The sequence below is a fragment of the Toxoplasma gondii genome, chromosome VIII, assembly GCF_000006565.2.
Source record: "Toxoplasma gondii ME49 chromosome VIII, whole genome shotgun sequence".
NCBI classification, from domain to species: domain Eukaryota; phylum Apicomplexa; class Conoidasida; order Eucoccidiorida; family Sarcocystidae; genus Toxoplasma; species Toxoplasma gondii.
The window spans coordinates 2,639,409-2,660,215 of NC_031476.1; the positions used below are offsets into that span (position 1 = coordinate 2,639,409).

The window sequence follows — 20,807 nt, forward strand, 5'->3', positions numbered from 1 at the left end:
CTTTGAGTTTGTATTGGCTCCGGGCTCTCATCTTCTTTGTTTCCTTTCCCTTCGTTGATTTTCTGCTGTGTTCCTCTGCCGCCCTTTCTTGTTCCCTCCCCCATGTGTCTGCGGTCCCGTGGCCACCCACGCCTTGAAGATGCCCTGCACTGTCAAGTTGCGGATAGTCGGCGCGCGCGGCCTGGCTGAACCCTTTTTCTACGCGAACTCTGTCCAGCTGGCAAGCAGCTCGACTCCGTCACCCTCCTTATCTCTGTCACCACAACTCTTTGAGGCGAAACGAGAGCGAAGATCTCACGAGGAATGCCGCGACAGAAACCCGCGAAAAAAAGACCGAGACGGACTCGTCAACCACTTCGGCCCAAACGCACAGACAGCCGGGCCAAGTGTATGTACACCCGGAAGGAGCGACAGCCATGGACGAGCCACGCAGTGTTTGGGATCGGCGTTCGCGCCGCCCCCTCCAGATCTTCTCACTGTCGCGATTTCCCTAGGGCCGCACTTCCATGAGCGAACGAAAGCGAGTAAGGACTTCGGGGGGAGAAGGAAGGAGCGGAACGGCATCCGCGTTTTGTGCCTGGTCTGCATGGAACTGTCGGTCTTTCGTACGTCTGTGTACACGTCTGAAGGCCCACCGGAACGATGAAAGGAGGCGAGCGGCGGGGCGAACAAATGCGGAGGTGAAGATGGTTGGGTACGGTGACGGGGAAGAAGACTTTTTCCTTAGGCTGAAGCGTCGAGGCCGAGGGTCTATGTCCTGTACATACTGGTGTGCGTCACGCTCTCCGGAACAGGTAAAGCCACACACACACCAGCAGAAGAGGACCAAATCAGGTTTTCAGCATTGTGAAAAACGAAGGGACACAATGCGTTAATTTCGTGAACAAGCCGAAACACCTGTTCCATCCGCCGGCTAGGAGAAGACCTACTCGCCGAGACGTACCCGAAGTCATCTTTCCATTTCGTAGTTTCCTCACTGTGTGCCTCGCTTCTTGATTTGTCTACTTGCAAGAAAGATGGACTTCCGTCTGCTCTCCCTTTCTTGTTCTCTGTTCGGTCTTTTTGCCTCCTGCTCAGGGTGTCCTACGTACTTGCCTCCGGAGGAGCTCAGCTTGCTGCCGCCCCCGCTGCAGTGTACGTACACCTGGAACGAAGCGTTTCGGATCGAGGTGCCGGACGAGGCAGTACTGCAGACATGGCCTTTGGAATTCGAGCTCTTCAGTCTCGCTGCGCCAGAAGGTGTTTCGCCCTATCCTGCAAATGCTCTCACTTTCCTTGGCACCAGCTCTCTTCCGGCCCGAGGTTGTTCACTGCATCCGAGCATGCAGAAGAAGGGCGGCGGCTCGAGCGTGTATCCGTGTCTCTTCTGCACCCAAGCGTCGGAGCAGGCAAAGCCTGCCGCGTCTGCCAAGATGCGCTTCGGGAGCCACGTCTTCTCGCGGGTTGCCGCAAGCGTTTGGCGCCACAGACGCTTCAAGGCGACTTCGTCACACGCAGACGAGGCCTGGCAGCTCGGGAGCTCCGGAGACGCCCGAGCCCTTGCGCGAGGGAACTCCGTGTCAGGTGCTCCGGAGGGCAGTGCAGGCGCTTCTGGCGCCTTCGCTGGCTCTCTTATCGGCACACTGCTTCTGGATTTGACGCCTCTTCTGACTGCTGGCGAGGAGGGAGGGGATCCAGATCACGGCCGCTTTGCCGGCTGGGGGGGAAGCGAGGAAGAGTGGATGACGGTGGGAGAAGGCGACGGAGCTGCGCGTGTTCGCCTTCCGCCTCGAGGCCGAATGGAGGGCTGGCTCCCAGTCCTCGACGGGCGAAAGTGCATCGTAGGTAAGCAGCGCATCCGAGGGCTCTGGAAGCCAGTCAACGCGTCCATGCTTTTTGCAAGCAAACCGAGGAGGCGCGCAAGGCGACGCAATGACGCAAGAGCATTGGCAGGTGTTTCGTGGCAGAAATGGAAGGGAGGGGGTTCGGATGCGCGAAGCAGCCCAGCGTTCAATGTGAGGGAGAGACACGGATGGTGGTGCTGAGACCGGACGGAGATTTGCGAGGGATAAGAGGGAGCTGCACAGCGGAGATAGAGCAGAGAGATGGTACATTGGTGACAGAGACATGTGTGAGGGATGCCGAGGAAAGAGATGCGAGAGAGAGACAAGAGAGATCAAGGGAAAAAGAAGAGAGACAACAGAGAGATGTAAGGAAGGGGAAGAGAGAGGACAACGAAACAGGAGAGAAAGAGGACTGGTGTGAGGCGATAGTTGTACATTCTTGTGTGTGCAGTGGACGAGACCGTTGCAGGATAAAGACGGGTCTGTATCGGAACTCGTAGGGCTCTCTGTGTCTGTGGGGGTCTCCTGACCACTGCTGGCGTGGCGACGGAGGGGTGAAGAAGCGAGCATGCCGGCCAGCGTCGCTGCACGGCTCTGCTTCTTCGGTCTCTGCTAGACAGCTAGATCGCGGATCCGTTCACAGAGACAGTAGCGCCTTTCACTCTGACTCGCACTTTGCGGCGACTCTCTGATTGTTGGCCACGCGTTCGTTCTTCAGTCATGTCGCCATTCACCAGTTCTTGGAGATGTGTCGTTTCCACTCTCTGCTTGTCTCCTCGCCTACCCAGCCGTTTGGCCGCGACCGCCGAGAGGCCGGCCTGGGTTTTCGTTTGTCTGCTTTCTTGACTAGCGATTTGGGTTTGCCTGCGTTTCGTCCCTAACGCAGGCGAGTTATGGATCTCAGTGCGAGTCTCCTTCGCCAGACAGCTGAATCCCTTCAGCTCAGCGTCTTCCGGATTCGTCCGCTTCTTCTCTCTCCCCGGCCCGCCGCACATGTATCTACACTCCGGTAAGCTCGCAGGCGTCCCTGCAGGCTTTGCGGTCCGGGAGACGTCGAGGGGCGCGCGACGGAGAACCAAGGGGTGCCTGCTCACGTACCGACGGCACAAGGAGCCAGACGCTGGGCGGAAGCTTCGGCGTCACCTCTGGGTTCCGCCATGTTTGCTTTCGAGCTGTTTGTGGGGAGACTGTCGTACGAGTTGGTCCACAGGTTTAGATCTTGAAAGCTCTCTTCCTGTCCATTTCGGCTGTCCTTACAGTGTGAGTTGTCGTGCTTCTCATGTGCTGGCGGAGATGCTTTGGTGGCAATGCAGCGGAGAGAAGCCGTTGTGCGCCAGACGCATGTCCACCGAAGTTTTGAGAGATTCTGAAGGGACATGTGTTTGCCGAAATTGTAGAGCCTGTGCCACAAGATACAGAAAAACTGGAATGTGGTCGAGTTGCTGTTCGATTTGCCTCTGGCGTTTTGTGTACACGCGGGGGTGCCCCGATATTTGAATGTCACGTGACTTTGTTTTCACACTTGCGCATAGACCAGGTTCCCCTCTCTTCACCAAGTGCTTCTCTGTCTCCCTACACGCGTCCTGGCGGCGAAGGCTGGCGTTTCCTCTCTCGCTGTTTCGACATCCGTCCAGTACTTGCATTTCCACTTTTCTGCATGTTGTTTGTCACTTTCATTGCCTTGCTGATCTGCCTGTCTCCTTCCCGTTCTTTGTCTCCGGCCCTGCTCGGTCTTCGCATGTCTCGCCCCTCTCCGATTCACCCTCTGTCTTCTTCTCTACCGCTGTCGGTCTCGCGTCGGCCAGGCTCCAGTTTTTCTCTGTTCTTCGCGACACGTTGAGAACAGTGAATCCTTACTTCTTCTCTCCCTCGAGTCGATTATTGTGCGAGGCTCGCTCTCTCTTTCCCTCGTTCCCCGAAGCCACAGTCCGTTCATGCCGCCCACCCTGTCGCTCTTCGACATGCGGGCGCCAGCGGCCTCTTTCTGCTTCCGTCGTCAGGTGTTACGCTTCTGGGGTTGGTGGAGGAGCTGCTTCTCGTCTCTGCGCCTTCGGAGGAAGACGAAGACTTCGCGTACTGGCGCGAGTTGATTCGACGCTGTTCTCGACGGCCGGGGAATCTGCGGCGCCTCATGCTGCACCGAGCTGTCATGCTCACACGGCGAACGATTGCGACAAAGGTACGCCTTTTGGAACTCAGCGTATGTGTTCTTAATTCGGCAGCTGTCCGGATTGGGTCATGCTTCGAAGTTAACTCGCAGCTGTTAGACTGGGTCTGGAGGTAACGGATATGTATGGCCGTGTGGGGGTTTCGCTGTCCTCTTTGCTGTCTCGAAGGTGGCGTCCAGACTTTGAGATATGGTCTGTTCTCCTTCCGGATGTCTCACAACTGGTCCGCTTCCTCCTTTGCTGCGTTCCGCCCCCCCCCTTGCGCGTTCTTTCCGTTTCCACCGTTCGTTCGTGTTTGTGCACCTCTTGTCTCTGCCTCTGTTCAGAGAGCTTCCTTCCTCGTTTCGCTTCCCCCATGTGTTTTCCTCCTGCTTTCCGAGCTCCCCCGAGTTACTCTTCATCCATCCATCCCAGCCTGTCACACTACATCCCTGTATCTGTTTTGTTTCTCTCTGATTTTTTTTAATTTTTCTCCATTTTGCCATGCGGTTGCGGGTCGAGTCACTTGGTCTTTCATTGACTGTTCTATGGTTTCTCGCTCTCTCCACTCTGTTGCCGCCCCACTCCTTCGCAGGCGGAGCAGCGGGGCGGAAACGCAGTGCTGGGGTACCGGGCTGTTCTGGAAATCGACGGCGACGTCCACGTGGGCGACCCTGACTCTCGGTCGACTTGGTGCGTCCGCGCCTTCGGGACAGTTGTTCGGTTGTCCTTTCCAGCTCCTCCCCTGCGATGCCTCGCCACGAGACCCTCCGACTGCAAGCCCCTCGCTTCTCTCGGGCTCCGGCCGCCTTCCGTCGTCGGCGCCTTCCAGCTCCCGCGCGGGCCGGCCCACCCCCCCGCCGGCGCGGGCGTACGTACACCCGGCGGGCGACCAGGGAGCCAGGAGCGGCTGCCAGCGAGTGCGACGCGACTGGCGAGACTCAATGCGACGCAGCAGTTTCGAGAAGAGGCGCGCGTGAGCGCTGTCCGTGACGAAAAACGGGTGAATTCCAGAGAGACAGGAAGCGAGTCGATCGAGTCCGAGGGCGGCGTCGAGCCCGTGCGGTGTACGTACAGTTCTGGTGAGAAGGTTCACTCCGGGGATGGAGCGAGAGAGACCCGCGACACAGCCTCGGCGAGATACGCAGACGGCGGCGGACGAGACGCACGTTTTCGGGGGCTTCTCGAAGTGCGCAGAGAGGGGACAAGTCTCGAATATGGAGACAGAAACCCGGACGAGACAGAGGAGCTGCATGCTACTGAAGAAGTCGATCTCCTTTCGGTGCCTGGGCGCGAGCCGCAGCCGGTCTGGTATGATGCAGCCAGTCACGCTGCGTTTCCTGTGTTTTCGTTCTGGGGAGCCAAATCCACACCGGGAGACGAAGAGACAGGTTTGCAGGACTGGAGTGAAAGGGCGAGTCGACCGCATGCTTCTACCGCCCCGGCCTCGGCCGCCGAGCCCTCCCGGCAGGGCTGCGAGCGCGACGGGGGTCGCTGGAAGGACGACCGGGAGACTGCGCCTCTGCATGCCCAGCCAGGCGACGGCGAGAGTGTCGCTGCACAGGCAGCATCTAGCCACCCAGGAGCCGGGCGCGTGGACGCCGAGAGCAGACTGGGACGGGACAGTCGCTCTTGGACAGAGAGAGAGAGTCGACCTGCGTTTGATTCAGGCCAGAGATGGGAGGGGAGCACCGAGGACGCGCGAGGGGCGGCAAGGCGACAACCAACAGCTCCCGAAAAGGACGGGGAGAGGCACCCTGACAGTCGAGACGCCGATGGCCGCACCTGGGAGAGGCGTCGCGGAGGAAGAGGAAGCGAGGAATCTCTTGAGGAGGCGCGTGTGCGAGGCGCCACCGGAGACAGCCACGGTAGCAGCGCCGCCACCGACCCGCGCCACAAAAGCAGAAGCTACACAGAAGAGGAGGACGAGAGAGACTGGAGAAGAAGCGAGAGGGTGGGGAGGAAGGAACCAGGTTACAGCGTTTTGCCAAGACGAAGAAGTCCGAGCTGGAGTGAAGAGGACGAGCGCGCAGAGAGAATGAAGGTTGGGGTGGACGGACACTCAGACCGCCGCCGAAGTGGCGGCAGGGAAGACGACTTCACTGGGAATGATACGTCAAGAAAACAAATCCGAGGAAGCGCAGAACGTGAGGCTGATTCGTCACACAGTCACAGTGTGTGGGTTGAAAAGACGAGGCAAACGACACAAGCAGCGTTAAACATGAGAATCGATATTAGTATGTCTAAAGGTGACATGTCCATCTCTGTGGTTGTTGAGGGCAACGGGTCTGTCTGCCGATCGACATCTCTCTGTGTCTATCCATCTATCTATGTCTATCTACGTCCTATCTCCGTCTCTATGTGTCATCTGTCTGTCTCTCTGTCTAATGGCCTTCTTTCATTTTTAATTCACCCTCTCTATATATAGATATATATACTCTAAGACCAGCAGTGCGACCTTCCATCGATACCTCTTTATGTGTCTATCTACATGTACGTAATCGGATACCTGGTAACATGGCTATTTTCATTTGCATCTCTGTCTCTCTGCATATATGTGCATATATATGTCAATTTGAGTAATTTTCTTTTATGTTATCTACATGCTCTGGATGCCTGGCTTTTTCCAGGTTTGCCTGTGACTCCGGTGTCGGCACCTCTCGTCCCCGCCTTCCCGCTTCACTCTCTGTCAGCGCAGAGCCAGCGAGGGACCTCGCCGTTCCTCGGGCCTCGCCCCAGTTGCTCGCCGTCGCTTCGTCCGTTGCCTTCCCCCGCGCAACTGCATGCAACAGGAAAGCAGCGTCATGCGTCTCGAGCGCCGCTTTTCTGCCCTTCCCTTCCGGGCTCTCTTCCCTCTCAGCCTTTTCCGCGAACACCGTCGCCTTTTGCCGCGGAGGTTGCCGCCGCTGCATGCAAGCCCGTCGAGCTCTTCACAATCGGTCGCCTCCCCCTGAATTACACCCCCGTTTTCGGTGAGCAGCAGTGGAGTCCCAGCATGGTCTTCCGGTGTCAATGCGCGCGAGGTGTCTCGACAGGTGACGCCGCTCGCGTTGCGCGTCCTTCCTGTCGACGGGGAATCGGTCCACCCACGTCTTCCCACTACCTCGCGTTGCATGCGTGTCTGCTGTCCTGCGTGGCGGGTCCTGGGGTCTGTCTCTACTCAATGTCTGTCAGCTGTTGGTTGCATCATTCGCTGTCTCCTCGCCTGCCTGTGTACGCGTACACAGTGTCTCTCGAGTTTCGCTTTTCTTTGTGCTCTGTTCGTCTGTCTCCTCCAGCTCCTCATCCCGCCAGCCTCGGCTGCACAGTGCGGGGTGCCCTGGCCCTTTTCGGTGGCTCGAGGTTTTTCTCGGGTTTTCACTTCGTCCGCTGCATGCAGTTTTTCGTGCTTTCTTCAGGCAGCGTCGTGAGTGCACACAGCGTGAAGGTGCTTCCCTCTGGCCAGGCAGGCTCCTTGGCCGCCTCTCAGGAGCAGCGGACGGCCTGGTGGCTCCAACTGAGAGACGAACTACGGGCGCATGCCCACGCCCTTGAGTGTGACGCCATCATTGGCTATGACGAGGCGGTGAGTCGATCGTTTCAAGTTCCGCTGTTCCGATCGTTGAAGCGGAAAACACGCAAGGTTGGGAACGGACCGGTTGATGGCGGACAGGCAGGAAGCAGATGAACAGCGCGACAGATGGGAGCGAAGCAGCCACGCAAGGAACGAAGCGTCACGAGTCTGCGATATGTATGACGGTTTTCATCTCCGCTATCTCTTGCCTCGCATAGCTGTGTGCACCCTTAGGCCTCGCTGCTATGCTAATGCGAACACTGAATCGAGTAAATGCTATATCCACCTCTCTCTCTGTTGAGACTCCCTTTGGTCGTCGCCTGCTGCCCGTTACTAGTCTGCACGCTTTCCTCATGTTTCCGTTGTGTGTGTTGACCAGAGACTATTTGAAAACTGTCTATTGCGCTTTCTCTCAGTGGGTCCCACCGCTGAATCTTAACGCTGTTTTGGGCTCCCTTTCCTCGACAGGTCTGCCGATGCGGATCCGTGCTTCTTCTCGTGTGCTTCGGCACAGCAGTCCGGCTGCTTCCTGTCGCTCGGCCTCTCGCGTCCCCGCGTGTCTCTGCGTTGCATGTGCGGTCTCGTCCGGCCTCCCTCGCACATAGATATGGGGAGACTTCTTCTCTCCCTCGCTCTCTCACCTTCTCCGGGCACTCCAAACCTGCCGCCGGCGCCCGTCAGAGTGCCACTCCCTACGCCTCTCAGCTTTCCTCTGCTGTCTCATCTGCCTCGCGGCCCACGCCGTTGGCTTCGCCGGCTTCGCAAGCTCTCGGGCATGCCTCAGCGTCGCGAGAGTCTCCTGGCGGGCCTCCTCGCTTTCCCGCTTTGCGAGTAACCGAACCTTCTCACTGGTCTTCTCCTCCGCGGAGCTCGCCTGCCTCGCCTCCGCCTTCGCCGGTTCTCTGTCTCTCAGAAAAGGCCCCGCCCTTGCTCCCGCCTTCGCTCTCGCTCGACTCGCGCGCGTCTCAAGCCCCTGGCTGCGGCAGCGTGTGTACACCTGGCCCAAGGCTGCTCTGCGCGGACGCGCGGCCCGCGACGGGTGTCTGTCCACTTGGGGGCGCCCAGGCTCGGACCGAGGTCACGCGAGGAAGGCGGTCGGAGGTGAGAAGACGACGGGAGGAAGAACGAAGACGATGGCAGGGCCGAGACGGGGACAGCAGCGACTGGGAGAAGGCCGGCGCGGTGTCTGGGTCGTCGCCGGAGGCACATGTCGATCTCCCGTCGGCTTCTGCGCTTGCACCGGCGAACCCTACGCGATTCGCCGGTGCGCGCGCCGTCGAGGACGGGGTCGTATTGGCGGGAGAGCGATTGCGAGGCCAGGACGTGGAGATGCGCGAACGCCGGCGCGGAAAGGAAGGGGTCTCTGGATCAGGTCGCGACGGCTATCTCTTCGAGTCGGCCACCCGGGAAACGAAGGTCCGAGAAAGAAACAGGAAACGCATGAATCGAGACGACGGCTGTTTGGCTCCTCGAACCCCTGCGGCAGGACCACAGACACGGTCCCCACCCGAAGGACAGTCTCGGTCGCGAAGTCTGAGCGCTCGCGCTCGGAAGCGAGGCCGTGACGAGGCTGCCACGGGTCGACGACGCCACGCAGCGCATCGGCAACGCGTCCCGAGTCTCCTGCCGTGCACGATGGCCCACTGCCCCGCTTCAATCTTTGTGTCTCCTCTCGCGCAGGCGCCAGGGAACGACTGCTGCCCGCCGTCGAGGCCTCCGTTCGGGGGCTCTGAAAACCCAGGTCCCGGCCCCTGCTCTCCCGTCGCGAACGCCAGCTTCACTCAAGACGCGGGAGTCTCCAAAGACACTGTTTCCTCCGGGGCGATGGCCAGGAAGGCCGCAGCCCCATCGACACTCTACGCCTTCCATCCTTCCTCTTCGCTCTCCCGCGCAAACCCCGCGGCCCGCTCCTTCCAACCACCGGAGACACCCCACCGAGGTGTACCTACAACCGAAGCGTCGGTTCCCCGGAGTCGGCTCTGCCGCATGTGCGGCACCGGCGTGGTTCCGGAGATTCTTCTTTCCACCGTCGAGGTGCCGGACGGGCTCCCGATTCTCTGTCGGTCGGCGCCTCTACGCGTGCAGGTCTGTCGCACCTTCCCCGCGGAGGCCAGCGACTCCAGTTCGCGTTCCTCGTCCTCTTCTTCATCCTCGTCCTCGTCCTCTTCGCCATCGCCGTCGCACAAACATGCGGAAGGGCGCAAGTTTGTGAGACCCCCAAGCTCGAACCTAAGATCGACAGAAGACCGGGGAAACCCGCAGGAGTACCCGAAGGGCCCACGAAGGCGTGACGACGCTGGCGAGGTTCAACCGCCTCGACACGGGCGGCTCTCGGGCGAGGCAGCGAAGCTGGAAGGTGCACTGTCGCAGCGGGGAAACACCGACCCCAGAAAGCGAGAAAAGCCGAAGAAGCGTTCGTTCTTCCTTCAGCGCTTCTTTCGCCTCCACACCTTCAAAGGGTCCGACTCCGAGTCGAGCCGGGGGTCGCGGCGCGCCGGCCGACCTCGCCTAGTCCCTGGCAAAGGCCCAAAGCCCGGCGCGGGTTCGCGGAGACAGGAGAACACAGGCCGCAGCCACCGCCGGAAGAAGGAGACTGTGCGCAGACGGGCGGAGACTCGCAGACGTCGTGGGGCTGGCTCCTCGTCGTCATCCTCATCTTCCTCCTCGTCTTCTCCGGATCGCGGGAGGAAGCGACGCGGAGGCAGGTCTGTGCTTCGTCCTCTGCGCCACCGCAATGTCGACAGAAAGGCGCAAACTCCCGACACTGCGCTCTCATGCTTCGTCTCCGAAGCCCTGCCCTTCCTGCTCGTAGACCTCCACCAGACGCTGGTGTTGAAGCTGCGCATGCACGGCTTCAATGCGGTCTTCGGGCTCCGGCTGTCCTACGCGATCTGCGAGCGGGCTCTGGTCGCCGAGGCGGTGGGGACGGGTTTCGTCCTCTTGCCGCTGCCGGCGCCCGGGCGTCTGGTGATCCGGAAGTCTCCCTTCTGCGATTTAAAGAGGCGACTGCATTCGCTGAAAGAGGCTCGCGTCGAGCGCGAGACTCGACGGCGTCGGCGCGAGGCCAAGCGCGAGCGACAGGTGCGACGGCGAGAACGCCGGAGAATCCTGGAGCTGGACGAGCCAGCAGAGGCCGAGGCGGAGGGCAAGGAGGGCCTTGGTCGAGAGACTCAGCGACGCAGAGAGGCCGAGACGGGGAAGGCCGAGCATCGACGCCGGGCGCCTCTCGAGGGGCATGCGCTGGGCTCAGTCTCGCCGCTCTCGTCTCTGTACTTCGACGACGGAGACGTAGAAGCAGCAGAGGCCAGGGAGAAGGAGAAGCCCACCCGCGGAGGCGAGCTTACAAATCGTCAGGCCGAACAGGATCGCGGCGTACGACAGGAGGAACCGGAGCTGAACCACAGACGCAAACTGCGGTTCTCAACCTCCGTTGCGCAGCCGGGGGACGAGGAGGCAGGCGAGGCGCCGGGGCAGAAGCTGTTGGTTGGGAGCAGAATAGCGCGTGTACGGGAGAAGAAGGGACGCAACAAGTTTCGATTCTTCTTCTCGAGGCAGGCGGAGCGAGAGTCGTGCTCAGAGGGCGACGAAGCGGAGGACAGCGTAAGGGGAGGGCGAAGCTTCGGCTGGCAGCCATTCTCCTCGCGGCGCGGCTGGCGCAGAGAGAAGGAAGATGACTCGGATTCTTCCTTGGAGTCTTCATCCTCTTCGTCGCTTTCTTCGTCTGAGAAAAGCTACTCGTCGACCACCTCCTCATTCTCTTCCGTTCGCCGCTTCACGCGACGTCGTCACTCTCAGAGTCAGTTCCGCGGGCTCTTCCGGTCTTCGCGTAGATACCCCTTCCTGTCGCTTGCGCATGCGCGCCTGCATCACCGTTCCACGTCGTCTCTGTCCTCGTCAGCTTCTTCTTTCTCGTCGTCTTCCGTCTCGTCCTCGTCCACCTCCTCGTCTCTCTCCTCATTTTCCTCTCTCGCCTCATCTTCATCGGACTCCCTTTCCTCCTCGTCCCTCTCTTCCTCCTCCCGGACCTCCTCTTCCGCCTCGCGCCGGCGCCACGGGCCCTCGCCCTTCCTCTCCTTCGCGCGCGCCGCACGAACCTGGACCGGTCATGAGGCGAAATTCTCGCCCAGGCACTTCCAGCTCCCCGACGTACCCTTCTCCGCCCCGCCGTCCCCCGGAGTGTCTCCTTCCTACTCCACAGCCCCGCGGCCCCGCGACGGGCCCGTTGGGCTGCTCCCCGCCGCCTCGCGTATGCTGGGGACCATCCCGGGGTCCCCTCCCCTGTCCCCGCGGCCAGAGGATGAAGACGCCCTCGGCGACCGCAACGAGGACCCCACGGATCGGCGGGAGGCCCCAGACGCGTCTCGGCCGATATTCGGGTCGTTCTTATTCGCGGCGGAAAGCGCCTCGAGCTCGGCGGACTGCGCCGTGGCGCTGAGCGGGCCTTCTGGGTCCTCCGCAGAGGCGAAAGGCGCCGATAGAGAACAGTGGAGGGGAGATGATGAAGGCGACGAGATGCGTCTGGATCCAGGAAGAGGCCCTGGGCGAGACGATGCTGACCGCATTGTGGAATGGGAGAGAAGGCGAAGGCGCGAGCGGCGCCTCGCACGCCAAGAGAGGAGGGCAGAAAAGAAGTTGATGGCCAGGAGAAAACACGAGAGAATTGTACGCGACATCGAAAATCTGAGCATCCGCAGTTGCGCGCAAAACGAGCTCTGCTTCGAAGTTGCCTTCTACCACGGGGACGCTGGAGGCGATGCAATCAGGTACGTTTCTCAGCCTCATATTTGCCTTTCAATGCTCTCTGCGTTGAATAACAAACAGATGACCTTTGTGTAAACTTGTGGTCACATGTCTATACGTACGCATATATCAGTAAGTATGTACAATTGTATAACCACATATGTAAAAGTATATCTATGCATGTATGTATGCTTATGTATAGAATCTACACGTATATACATATTTTTATATACACACAAATATAGTCCTAAACTGTCATTTGGCTCCGGTCACATCCAAATGCGCAACGCACATGTATGAGAAGCAGTTGAGGAAACTCAGCTCCCGCATGTCCACGGTGTTGCAGATTGTGGAGGCGGGGGAATGGCTTTTCTGCATGACTAAGCGGCGATGTACGGAAAACCAGTGACACCATTTGATGGCCGAGTCGATTCCTCCGCTTCACGCCAGTGTTGATTCCGTCATGAGTCGTCCCCATTCCCTTTGGTCCTCTGATAGCCGCTCTGCTTCACCTTCCCACACTCTATGGATGCCTCTCTCTGTGTGATTTGTTCACCTCCCCCCACGCGGCTTCTGTCCCTGTTTGCTGTCTAGCTTCTCCAACGCTAATCGTCGATTCAGGGCTGCGCGACCTCGCGTCCAGATGCTGGACAGAGGTGGCACATCTGAAGGCCCTTCCGGGTGGAAGGCGTCCCAGGCGGGGCCCTCTTTGTATCCCCTTCTTCTGCCGCCCCTCAGCAGCACTCCCGCGTCTCGGGGGGTCGTTTTGACACCGCCTCCAGCCGACGAGCTCTGCCGCCCAAAAGAGGAGACCGTCTCCTTCCACTCGGCCTCAGCCTCGCCGCTGGTCGCCCCAGGCGACCGACCCTGTCTCCTTTCTTCCAGTTCGCGATCCGCCCCGGCGCCCTGGGGGGCGGCCGGCTCCGGCGTGTTGGGTTCCGGAGGGCGAGGAGACGGGCCCGACAGAGGCGAGACTGTGAGTGAGCGCGGTGTCTTTGCGCTTCTCAGAGAAAGTGGGGAGCGAGAACGGAGAGATGAGCCCTTCGTACCCGGCTCGCGGATTCCAGAAAATGTCTTCATTGGAGCCCAAAGTGGCGTCGAAGCCCCAGCCTCGGGCGCTGGCAGCGACGCGATTGGAGACAGAGGCAGACGCGACGAAGGCGATGTCTCTTCCAGCTTGGACCGTCAACTGGCGAGGCTTCCTGTTGTTCTCCGGGAGCGCCGAACGTCCTCCGGTAAGGCGACGCTCTAAGAATACCAACTACATGGTCTTTAAATAGATACACAGGTTTTCATTTAAGAAGACTCTGAAGTCCTTACGAGACGTTTGAGAATGGTTTTTCTTAACGTTATCGGTTAACTCGAAAGCAACGTTTTGACGAACAAGCGAGCGCCCCGCCTCTCCGTGTTTACCTTTCGAGAAGAATTCCCATGCTTCCCACTCTCACGCATGTTGTGACTTAACGTGTCTCCTTTGCGTTCGCGAGCTACCGCGTCTTCTCCCCGTCCTCTGTTGGCGACCGGAGACAGCATCCGGCTTTCTGTGGCGTCTTCAGCCATTCCGGCGGAGGTCGTCTCAGCGTCTCGCTCGTTCGTCGCACTTTTTGCTAGAGTGTCACGGCTGCCTCTCGGCCTCAGATCTGTCTCCGTGTCGGTCGCGCCCATCCCTTCCTGCATACCGGGTGTCAGTGCCGCTACTTTGCATGCGTCCTATACCATCTCACTCGACTGTGTTCCACGCAGAGGTTCGAGCAGGGAACAGGCAGAGCCCGTCGTCGCTGGCGGAGCAGACGTACCCGATGTTGGCGTCTGCTGCTCTGTCAGCTCTGGGCGGCCCCGGTGGGGCTGGGCGTTGCATGCGCCGCCACAGAAATCAGAGAATTTTCGTTTTCAGCGTGGACGACGAAGTCGATGAGGCACGACTCCGCAGTGTCCACCGCCAGCGCCACCTGGACGCGACCGGCTGTCATGTCGGAACGGTTGCCTTTCTTCCTGGGGTCGTCTATCGCAATGTGGGGCTTGGCCGGTGCCCCCAGGGCTTGCTTCGCGCCTCCTCGGGCTTCAAGGACCTCGCCTCTGGAGGCCGCGTCCCGGTGACCTTCCCGTTCGACCCCGACGTGCGGTCCCGCCGTCGCATGGAGACTGCTGGCCAGGAGCCGGGTGAGGCCTGCGGAGACGAGGAAAGGGCGGACCATGAGGCAGTGGAGAGAACGGCAGAAAGTGAGAGACAGCCGCCGGGTGGAGACCAGAGGAAACATGCAGCCCGCTGGGTGGACGTCGGCAATACGGCACTTCTTGGGCCGCACACGCGGGTCCCTATCTCCCACGCCCTTGCGCCGGTTGTCTACATCCGCCGAAAAGTTGTTCTCTCTTCTAAAACCCTGCGGTCGTCCGATGCCCTCAGCAAGGAACTGCAAAAGGTACGAAGTCAGTTCGAAGAATTTGATTCATTTATGTTCGGATAGCGATTGTAAGAAACGCGCGTTTGTGTCCTGCGTTCGCCCACATACAGATCTATTTCAATGTATGTAAACGTCTGTAGATGCGTCTTCTGTTCAGACTGGTTGTGCACTCTTTGTGTTCTGCAGATTTGGTTCACCTTCCACATGTGACAAGGACCGCCCCCCCTCTCATGCATGGCTACTTCAAAACAAACACTCGTTTCTTTCCTTTTCTTCTGCCGCTCTTTGTTTCGCAGGCGTGGGAATCGGCACTCAGTCAGCTGCTGTTCGAGCCGCTCTTGCGGTGCAGTTGCGAGACGGGCGAGATCGCTCTTACAGGGTTGTCGCCCTCTCTATCCTTCACGAAGGGCAACACGCTGCACCTCTCTCTTTCTGGACAAATTCTGCCTCTTGTGTCTCTATCACTCTCGCCTTCGCGCCTTGTCGACGAGAGGCCTCCAGGCTCTCTAACTCCGTCTGTCTCACCTCTTCCATTGTCTCATGGAATGTTTCCTGCGACCCGCGTCTCATGCATGACAGCGCCGAGGGCCTTGTGTGGGTCTGTGTTGCCTTCCGCGCTTCCAGACCCTCGAACGCCCATGGCATCCGGGGAGACTCTCTCACACGAGTTTGACACTGCGGCTTCCCCCCACCCGAAGGGGCTGTCTTCATCTTCGACTCAAAGTCTCCGACCCCACAACTCCCCCGAGCGTCCGTCCCTTTTTGCCACAATCGCGACATGTTCTTCTTCGCCTCCTCAGCTTAGCCCGCCTCCCGCCAAGACCAGCAGAGATCCGGCACCCAAGCGGACCCATGCGCATGCATGCAGGCTCTCTCGCGGCGTGTCGTCGGCCTCTCGAAGACATTGTAGCGGATTTGAAGGAGCCCGTTCACCTGACAGTCTCCGCGGTGAGGCCAAGGGGAATCAGGCTGTCGCGCGAGGAGTGGGGGAAAGAGATTCCAAGTTTTGCCTCTCCAGAGACGTCCCCCGGTGTCTCCTGCGAAAAGTGGAAACCCATGGTTTGGAATTCTCTAGCAAAGAGAACGAGGCGCACGCAGAGTGTGGGAATGGAGAAGGGCCCTCCAATCCCACTAACGACACTTCTGCAGGAAGGGACGCGACGCGCGAGGCGGTGGCTCCTCGAGGCGCGGCGACGAACAGCCGAAAAGTGCCTGCCCTCGCAGCCTCTGGTTCTCGCAATGAAGGGAAGGCAGAATTCAACGGTGGAGCCCTGCCGCCGTGTTCCAGCGAGATGCATGCGCAGCAGTCTCCTGGGGGCACGAAGCCTCAAAAACGAGGTCTCTACCACCTCATGGCTCATCTGTCTCCCTTCTCGCTGCACCATCCGAGAAATCGGCAGTCTCAGGCCCAGGGCTCCGGGGAAGGCGGGAAGCGAGAGACGGGAATGGAGCGCAACGGAGAGCCTCAGGGGTGTGGAGCGGCGCCCGAGAGCGGCGACGTGAACGGGCTTCCGTGTCTGTCTCCGTGTCTGTCTCCGCCGTCTTTAGGCGAGGGCCGAGAGAGCCAGGAAAGGTTTTCCTCGCTGGCCCCTTCGAGTCAAACAAGACATCCGGCTTCTTCGAGCCTGTCTCCTTCTGACATCCCGCGACCTGTCCTGCCAACGCAAGACAGTCGCCACGGCGCGAGCTGCGATGGCGGGCAAGGGGCTTTGGAAGACATGGGCAGCCTTAGCCACAATCTTGTTCCCGCTCGCCGGCCCCGAGATGGGGTTTCGACTCCTTTGGTCTCTCAGCGAACCGAGTTGGGAACGGCGGCTGAACTTCTGGACAGAAGCGCAAGCGGAGAGGGTGTGGAAGGGCTTAGAAGGGATCCTCAGTGCACGGAAAGGAACTTTTCTTCGAACCGATTGCCGGGGTCTGTTTGCCCGCTAGTCGTTCCGGGACAAGAGGCAGCCCTTACTGGAGTGCTCCAGCGGGACGCCAATCGCTTGCTCCCGCCTCAAACCGTTCTCCGCACTTTCCTCGGTCGTCTTGCAACGGAGCAAGACAGCGCGAGACGCGTGTTGGAGAATCCCCTCCTAGAGCCGGGAGACTTGTTCAAAACTCATGCGTCAGATGCCGTACCGGCTCTCCTTTTCGGCAAAGAGAGAAAACACACGGAAGCGAGAGTGTGGAGAGCCGAGGACAGAGACGGACGGCTAGACGAAGCCTGGAACCCCTGGGAAGCCGACAGACAGATCGGAAAGAAAACACGGCAAATCCACCAAGACGCACTTGCGGAAGAGACAGACGTCGTTGTAGGTCGACAGAGCCAGGGAGAATGGAACCGTCAGGGGGAAGCAATCATCGCCAATAGAAGCATCGGAGCGACAGCAGGCACCTTTGATAAAAGAGGCGGAGAGATGGGAGAAGTGTGATTGTTTGCCGGCCTCACCGTGACTTCCGAAAGATGTTCCCATTGTTGAGACGAGAGTCAGTGGCATTTACTGCTATTACCAATGCGAGAATACAACTATCCCATTTGGGCTAGCTGGAGGCCAAGAGGGGTCAGAGAAACTCTTATGTCAGCACCTGATATGAAACTCACTGCGGGAACGCTTCAACCCAAAAATTCGGGTTGCCATTGGAGGCAGTGGACCAGGTCGCCCTTTCTGTGCTCATCTGAGTTTGGACCTGGCTACTGTTTCTTTCTTCTTGTGCAGGTCACCTCTCTTCCAACACTGCCGGGATGTCGAGTGTTACGGTGAGATTCTCTCGAGGCACACGAAGAGACGTGACCTCTCAGTGAACCCGCACAGACGTTTTTGCGTCTCTTCTGTTCTGTATCTCCTCTCTACCAGATGCATATACACATGCATATATACATGTTGTGCATATGTATATATCCATGTATTTGCATGTCTCTCTGCACAAGAGCATTAAATTAGATGCTTTTTTCCCTCGTGCGTCTTGATCTCTGCGGGACGCGAGGCTTCCGAGGCATGTGCGGGTGCACATTACGTTATCTCGGAGGGTAGTGACAACGCCGTTTGCGGGTGTATCGTTGCGGCTTGTGTTTGTGGCCATGCATGTTATGCAGACACCTGGGACTGGTGTCGGTCCATCTCGTTCAGGACACAAGCGCGTACCACAGTCATCAGGTAAGCTTTCCTGCCGCTGGTCTTGCACTGTCCAGTTGCGCGTGCCATGTTGCGACGGTGGACGCTGTTCCGTGTTTTGTTTTTTCCCCTCGTTATTTTATTGAAGACGTACTTTCTGATGGCTTCAAAGTAAATGTCGGCCTTTGCCGTGGCTGCTAAAACATCCGTCTGTACAGCTCGCAGGTGTTCCTCTTCCGAACGTGCGTCGCCGCCAGGGTGCCAGTACCACTGGCATAAACGCGATGATGTCTCGTTTGTTTTTATTGTTCACTAAACATCAGAGGAGTGCGAGAAGGAGTGCCGCATGCTTTCACAAGGCCAAGGGTATACAGTGATCTCTCTGCCTACTGGTTCGTTCAGAGCTGCATACTAACTTGATCGTTTGTGTATCTGTCCATCAGAAGCATACGAGTATGTGGCCACACAAGCCTACGCAGACATTGCACGTGTACGGTTGTCCACTCTGTGTGGATCCCTGTCTATACCGGCAGAGAGTGAACGCGTGTCTGCTTGCATCTCTGAATAGACTTGTGCACGAACTGGGACCGTACGAGGAAGGGAACGTGACCCATCTGCAACTAGTTAGTCCGTTTTGTTTTCTTTTTTACTCCAGGAACTCGCTGCCGCCCTCCACTTCGCGGCTCTTCGGGCTGCCAAGGCGCGTTGCAGGGCGATGGGAGGAAATCTCCTCGTTGCCTCACTCCTCCAATGGAACATGGTCGAGGTAGGTCCATTCCCACGATGGGCCAAGAGACGAAGGTGTTCGTCGTGCAAATGGTTTGTCTTCCGTTCTTACACATGCACTTACACACATATAAACTACTTGCTGTATGTGTACATGCAACTACACAAGGCACGAACAGCACATCTGGATCCACGTGGGCACGCGAAGAGAATACTGGATAGTGCACATTGTGGGACAAGGGAGGCAAAGTGACATCTCTGGAGCTCACCAAACGAAAGAGCACTCGAATGGCGAAGCTATCTACAAAGAATGGGATAGCAGGACAGGAGTTGGAACTGCATAGAGAGCCAGCGGTGCTTGGAGGATAGCGCTGACTGTGGTTCTAAAGGTGCACTGCAAACTCGTTGTGCTCTGGAGGGATGCGCTTCTCAAGTCGGATGGACACCGGAAAGCAATGTACCGAAGGGAAACTGCAACGAAACATCCCGCCTCATTTAAAGATAAAGAAAGCAACAACAGGCGAACCTCAACATTCCGTGAACTTACTCCAACAGCTGCTCGAATCAGGGGAGTGTCTCTAGCCAAAGCAAGCGCGTGTGGGTCGTGCCAGAATTCAGAGGAAAAAACGTCCCAGCACACACAGAAGTCAAACACAGCAGAGAGCTTCAATGCGATTCGACTCCTTCATGTGTTACCATGTTTTAATGCGCCAGGAAGAGCGGCAGCAGTCCTTCGCCGTGCTCACATTCGCTGGAGATGCTGTGCTCGCGCTGTTCCGTCGTTGCGACGCGTGTAAAGGAGAGGCAGAGTGAAGCATAGGCAATGAGAGTGTCAGACGTCTCCGGTCGAACATTGAGGAAGGAGCCGGTCATGCAAGTCGTCACCATCGTTGCAGGACGACATTAACAAGAGGAAACCACTACTGTTTCTAACATCGGAGACAGAGACACTGTCAATGACAGCCTACTTCGTTTGGAGCCTCCTCTGGCATGTGGAAGCGGATGAGTAGCAAGTCCAATATTGTAAGGGAGAGCAATAAACCAAACCGTTGTCGTGAACCAATCGGAAGATGCTGGCGTGTATATATTACTGATGGGTAGCTATCCTGCATTTCCGTTGCACTAAACAATACGCGGTGTTGATGCTCGAAAAGCAGTGCAGCATGCCAGCTACCTTTTGTGTGAATAAGAAGACTGGATAACATAAACGGGCGTCGAGAGGCTGGAAATGTGTCTTGGTCGAATCTAATGTTTGGTCTTGTCCCGTTGTGGCAGCTTCGCCTGCCGTATTTCGACGTAGAGGATGAAGCAGCAGGACGCCTTGTGGCACCGGGGTGGAAACGCGTCGCTAGCGCCACGCAATGTTATTGCGTCGGCTGGGTCTGAGACAATACGTGTAAGTGCTGTGTGCCCGAGGAGGAAAGTCCGGGGGAAAAAATGCGAGATCGCTCCCCTACAAATACGTAGTAGAGCGGCTGCCACATGTTTGCAGTTTCCTGTAAGCTTTAATCTCCAGCGTTGCAGCGGCTGTCGCATATCTATCCGTCAATATCAATGATCATTGTTCACGTTAGCCCCTTGAATGTCATGAACTGCCCTCTGCGATATCTTGTTCGCGTTGCTGACTACACCGCAGGGACTTTCCACCTATGTTGGCGTTTGGTGGTCGAAGCTACGGGTTCTGACGAAGCCAGTTCAGCTTCTTCTGTAAACACATTTTCTTCACAAGTGGTGGGCGGTTCACATTGGTTCTACCTATGATCTCCGTTAGACAGTCGCACCCTCACAGTCTCACATCAGTGACGACGCAGGAATACCACAACTAACAGAAAAAGTAGAGGAAGCGTGGAGGACGGAGTCAACCGTGGTTGTGTTTATCGTTGCAGCAATATCGGCGACAAATGGTTTTTTCTCAATTAGAGACCTACCGTGATCTCAGCAGTTGTGCCGCCACCGGTGCTCGAGACCTCTTCGCATCAAAGCTTTAAACGTTTTGCAGCATTTCAGCAATTGGATCCCGGAAGCTCGATTGCAGTACTGCCCCACTGTGCAGCGATGTCATGGGTTTCATCCCACCTCCTTCCGCATTTTGCGCAGTGCCTATGGCTCCACGGGATGCGCTCGTTCATGTGTAGCACCTACTTTGTACAGTCAGTGAGTTGAACCTGGAAGAATGGTTTCACCTGGTTCTTTCCAAGTTCATCAGCAAATACGTGGCAAATCTGGGGAATCGATCCGCAAAGTATCAAACGGGTGCCGCCGAAACATGGCCCGGTTCTCAAGGCATTGTGCGTGACCCAACAGAACCGCGCAGGGAC

At 58.0% G+C, this 20,807-nt stretch overlaps 1 protein-coding gene across 1 annotated transcript; it reads left to right on the forward strand.

Moving 5' to 3' along the window:
* Positions 1–139: 139 nt before the first annotated feature.
* TGME49_233430 (hypothetical protein) lies at positions 140–19,302 on the forward strand (the record flags this gene model as incomplete). The annotated part of the gene is made up of 15 exons (XM_018780363.1): positions 140–524; positions 1,078–1,824; positions 2,710–2,832; positions 3,824–4,002; positions 4,566–6,117; positions 6,601–6,942; positions 7,369–7,535; positions 7,992–12,286; positions 12,858–13,498; positions 14,007–14,683; positions 14,962–16,962; positions 17,368–17,408; positions 17,745–17,805; positions 18,419–18,529; positions 19,204–19,302. 15 exons carry the CDS (start codon positions 140–142, stop codon positions 19,300–19,302), a joined length of 11,421 nt encoding a protein of 3,806 aa, XP_018636779.1.
* Positions 19,303–20,807: the final 1,505 nt, after the last annotated feature.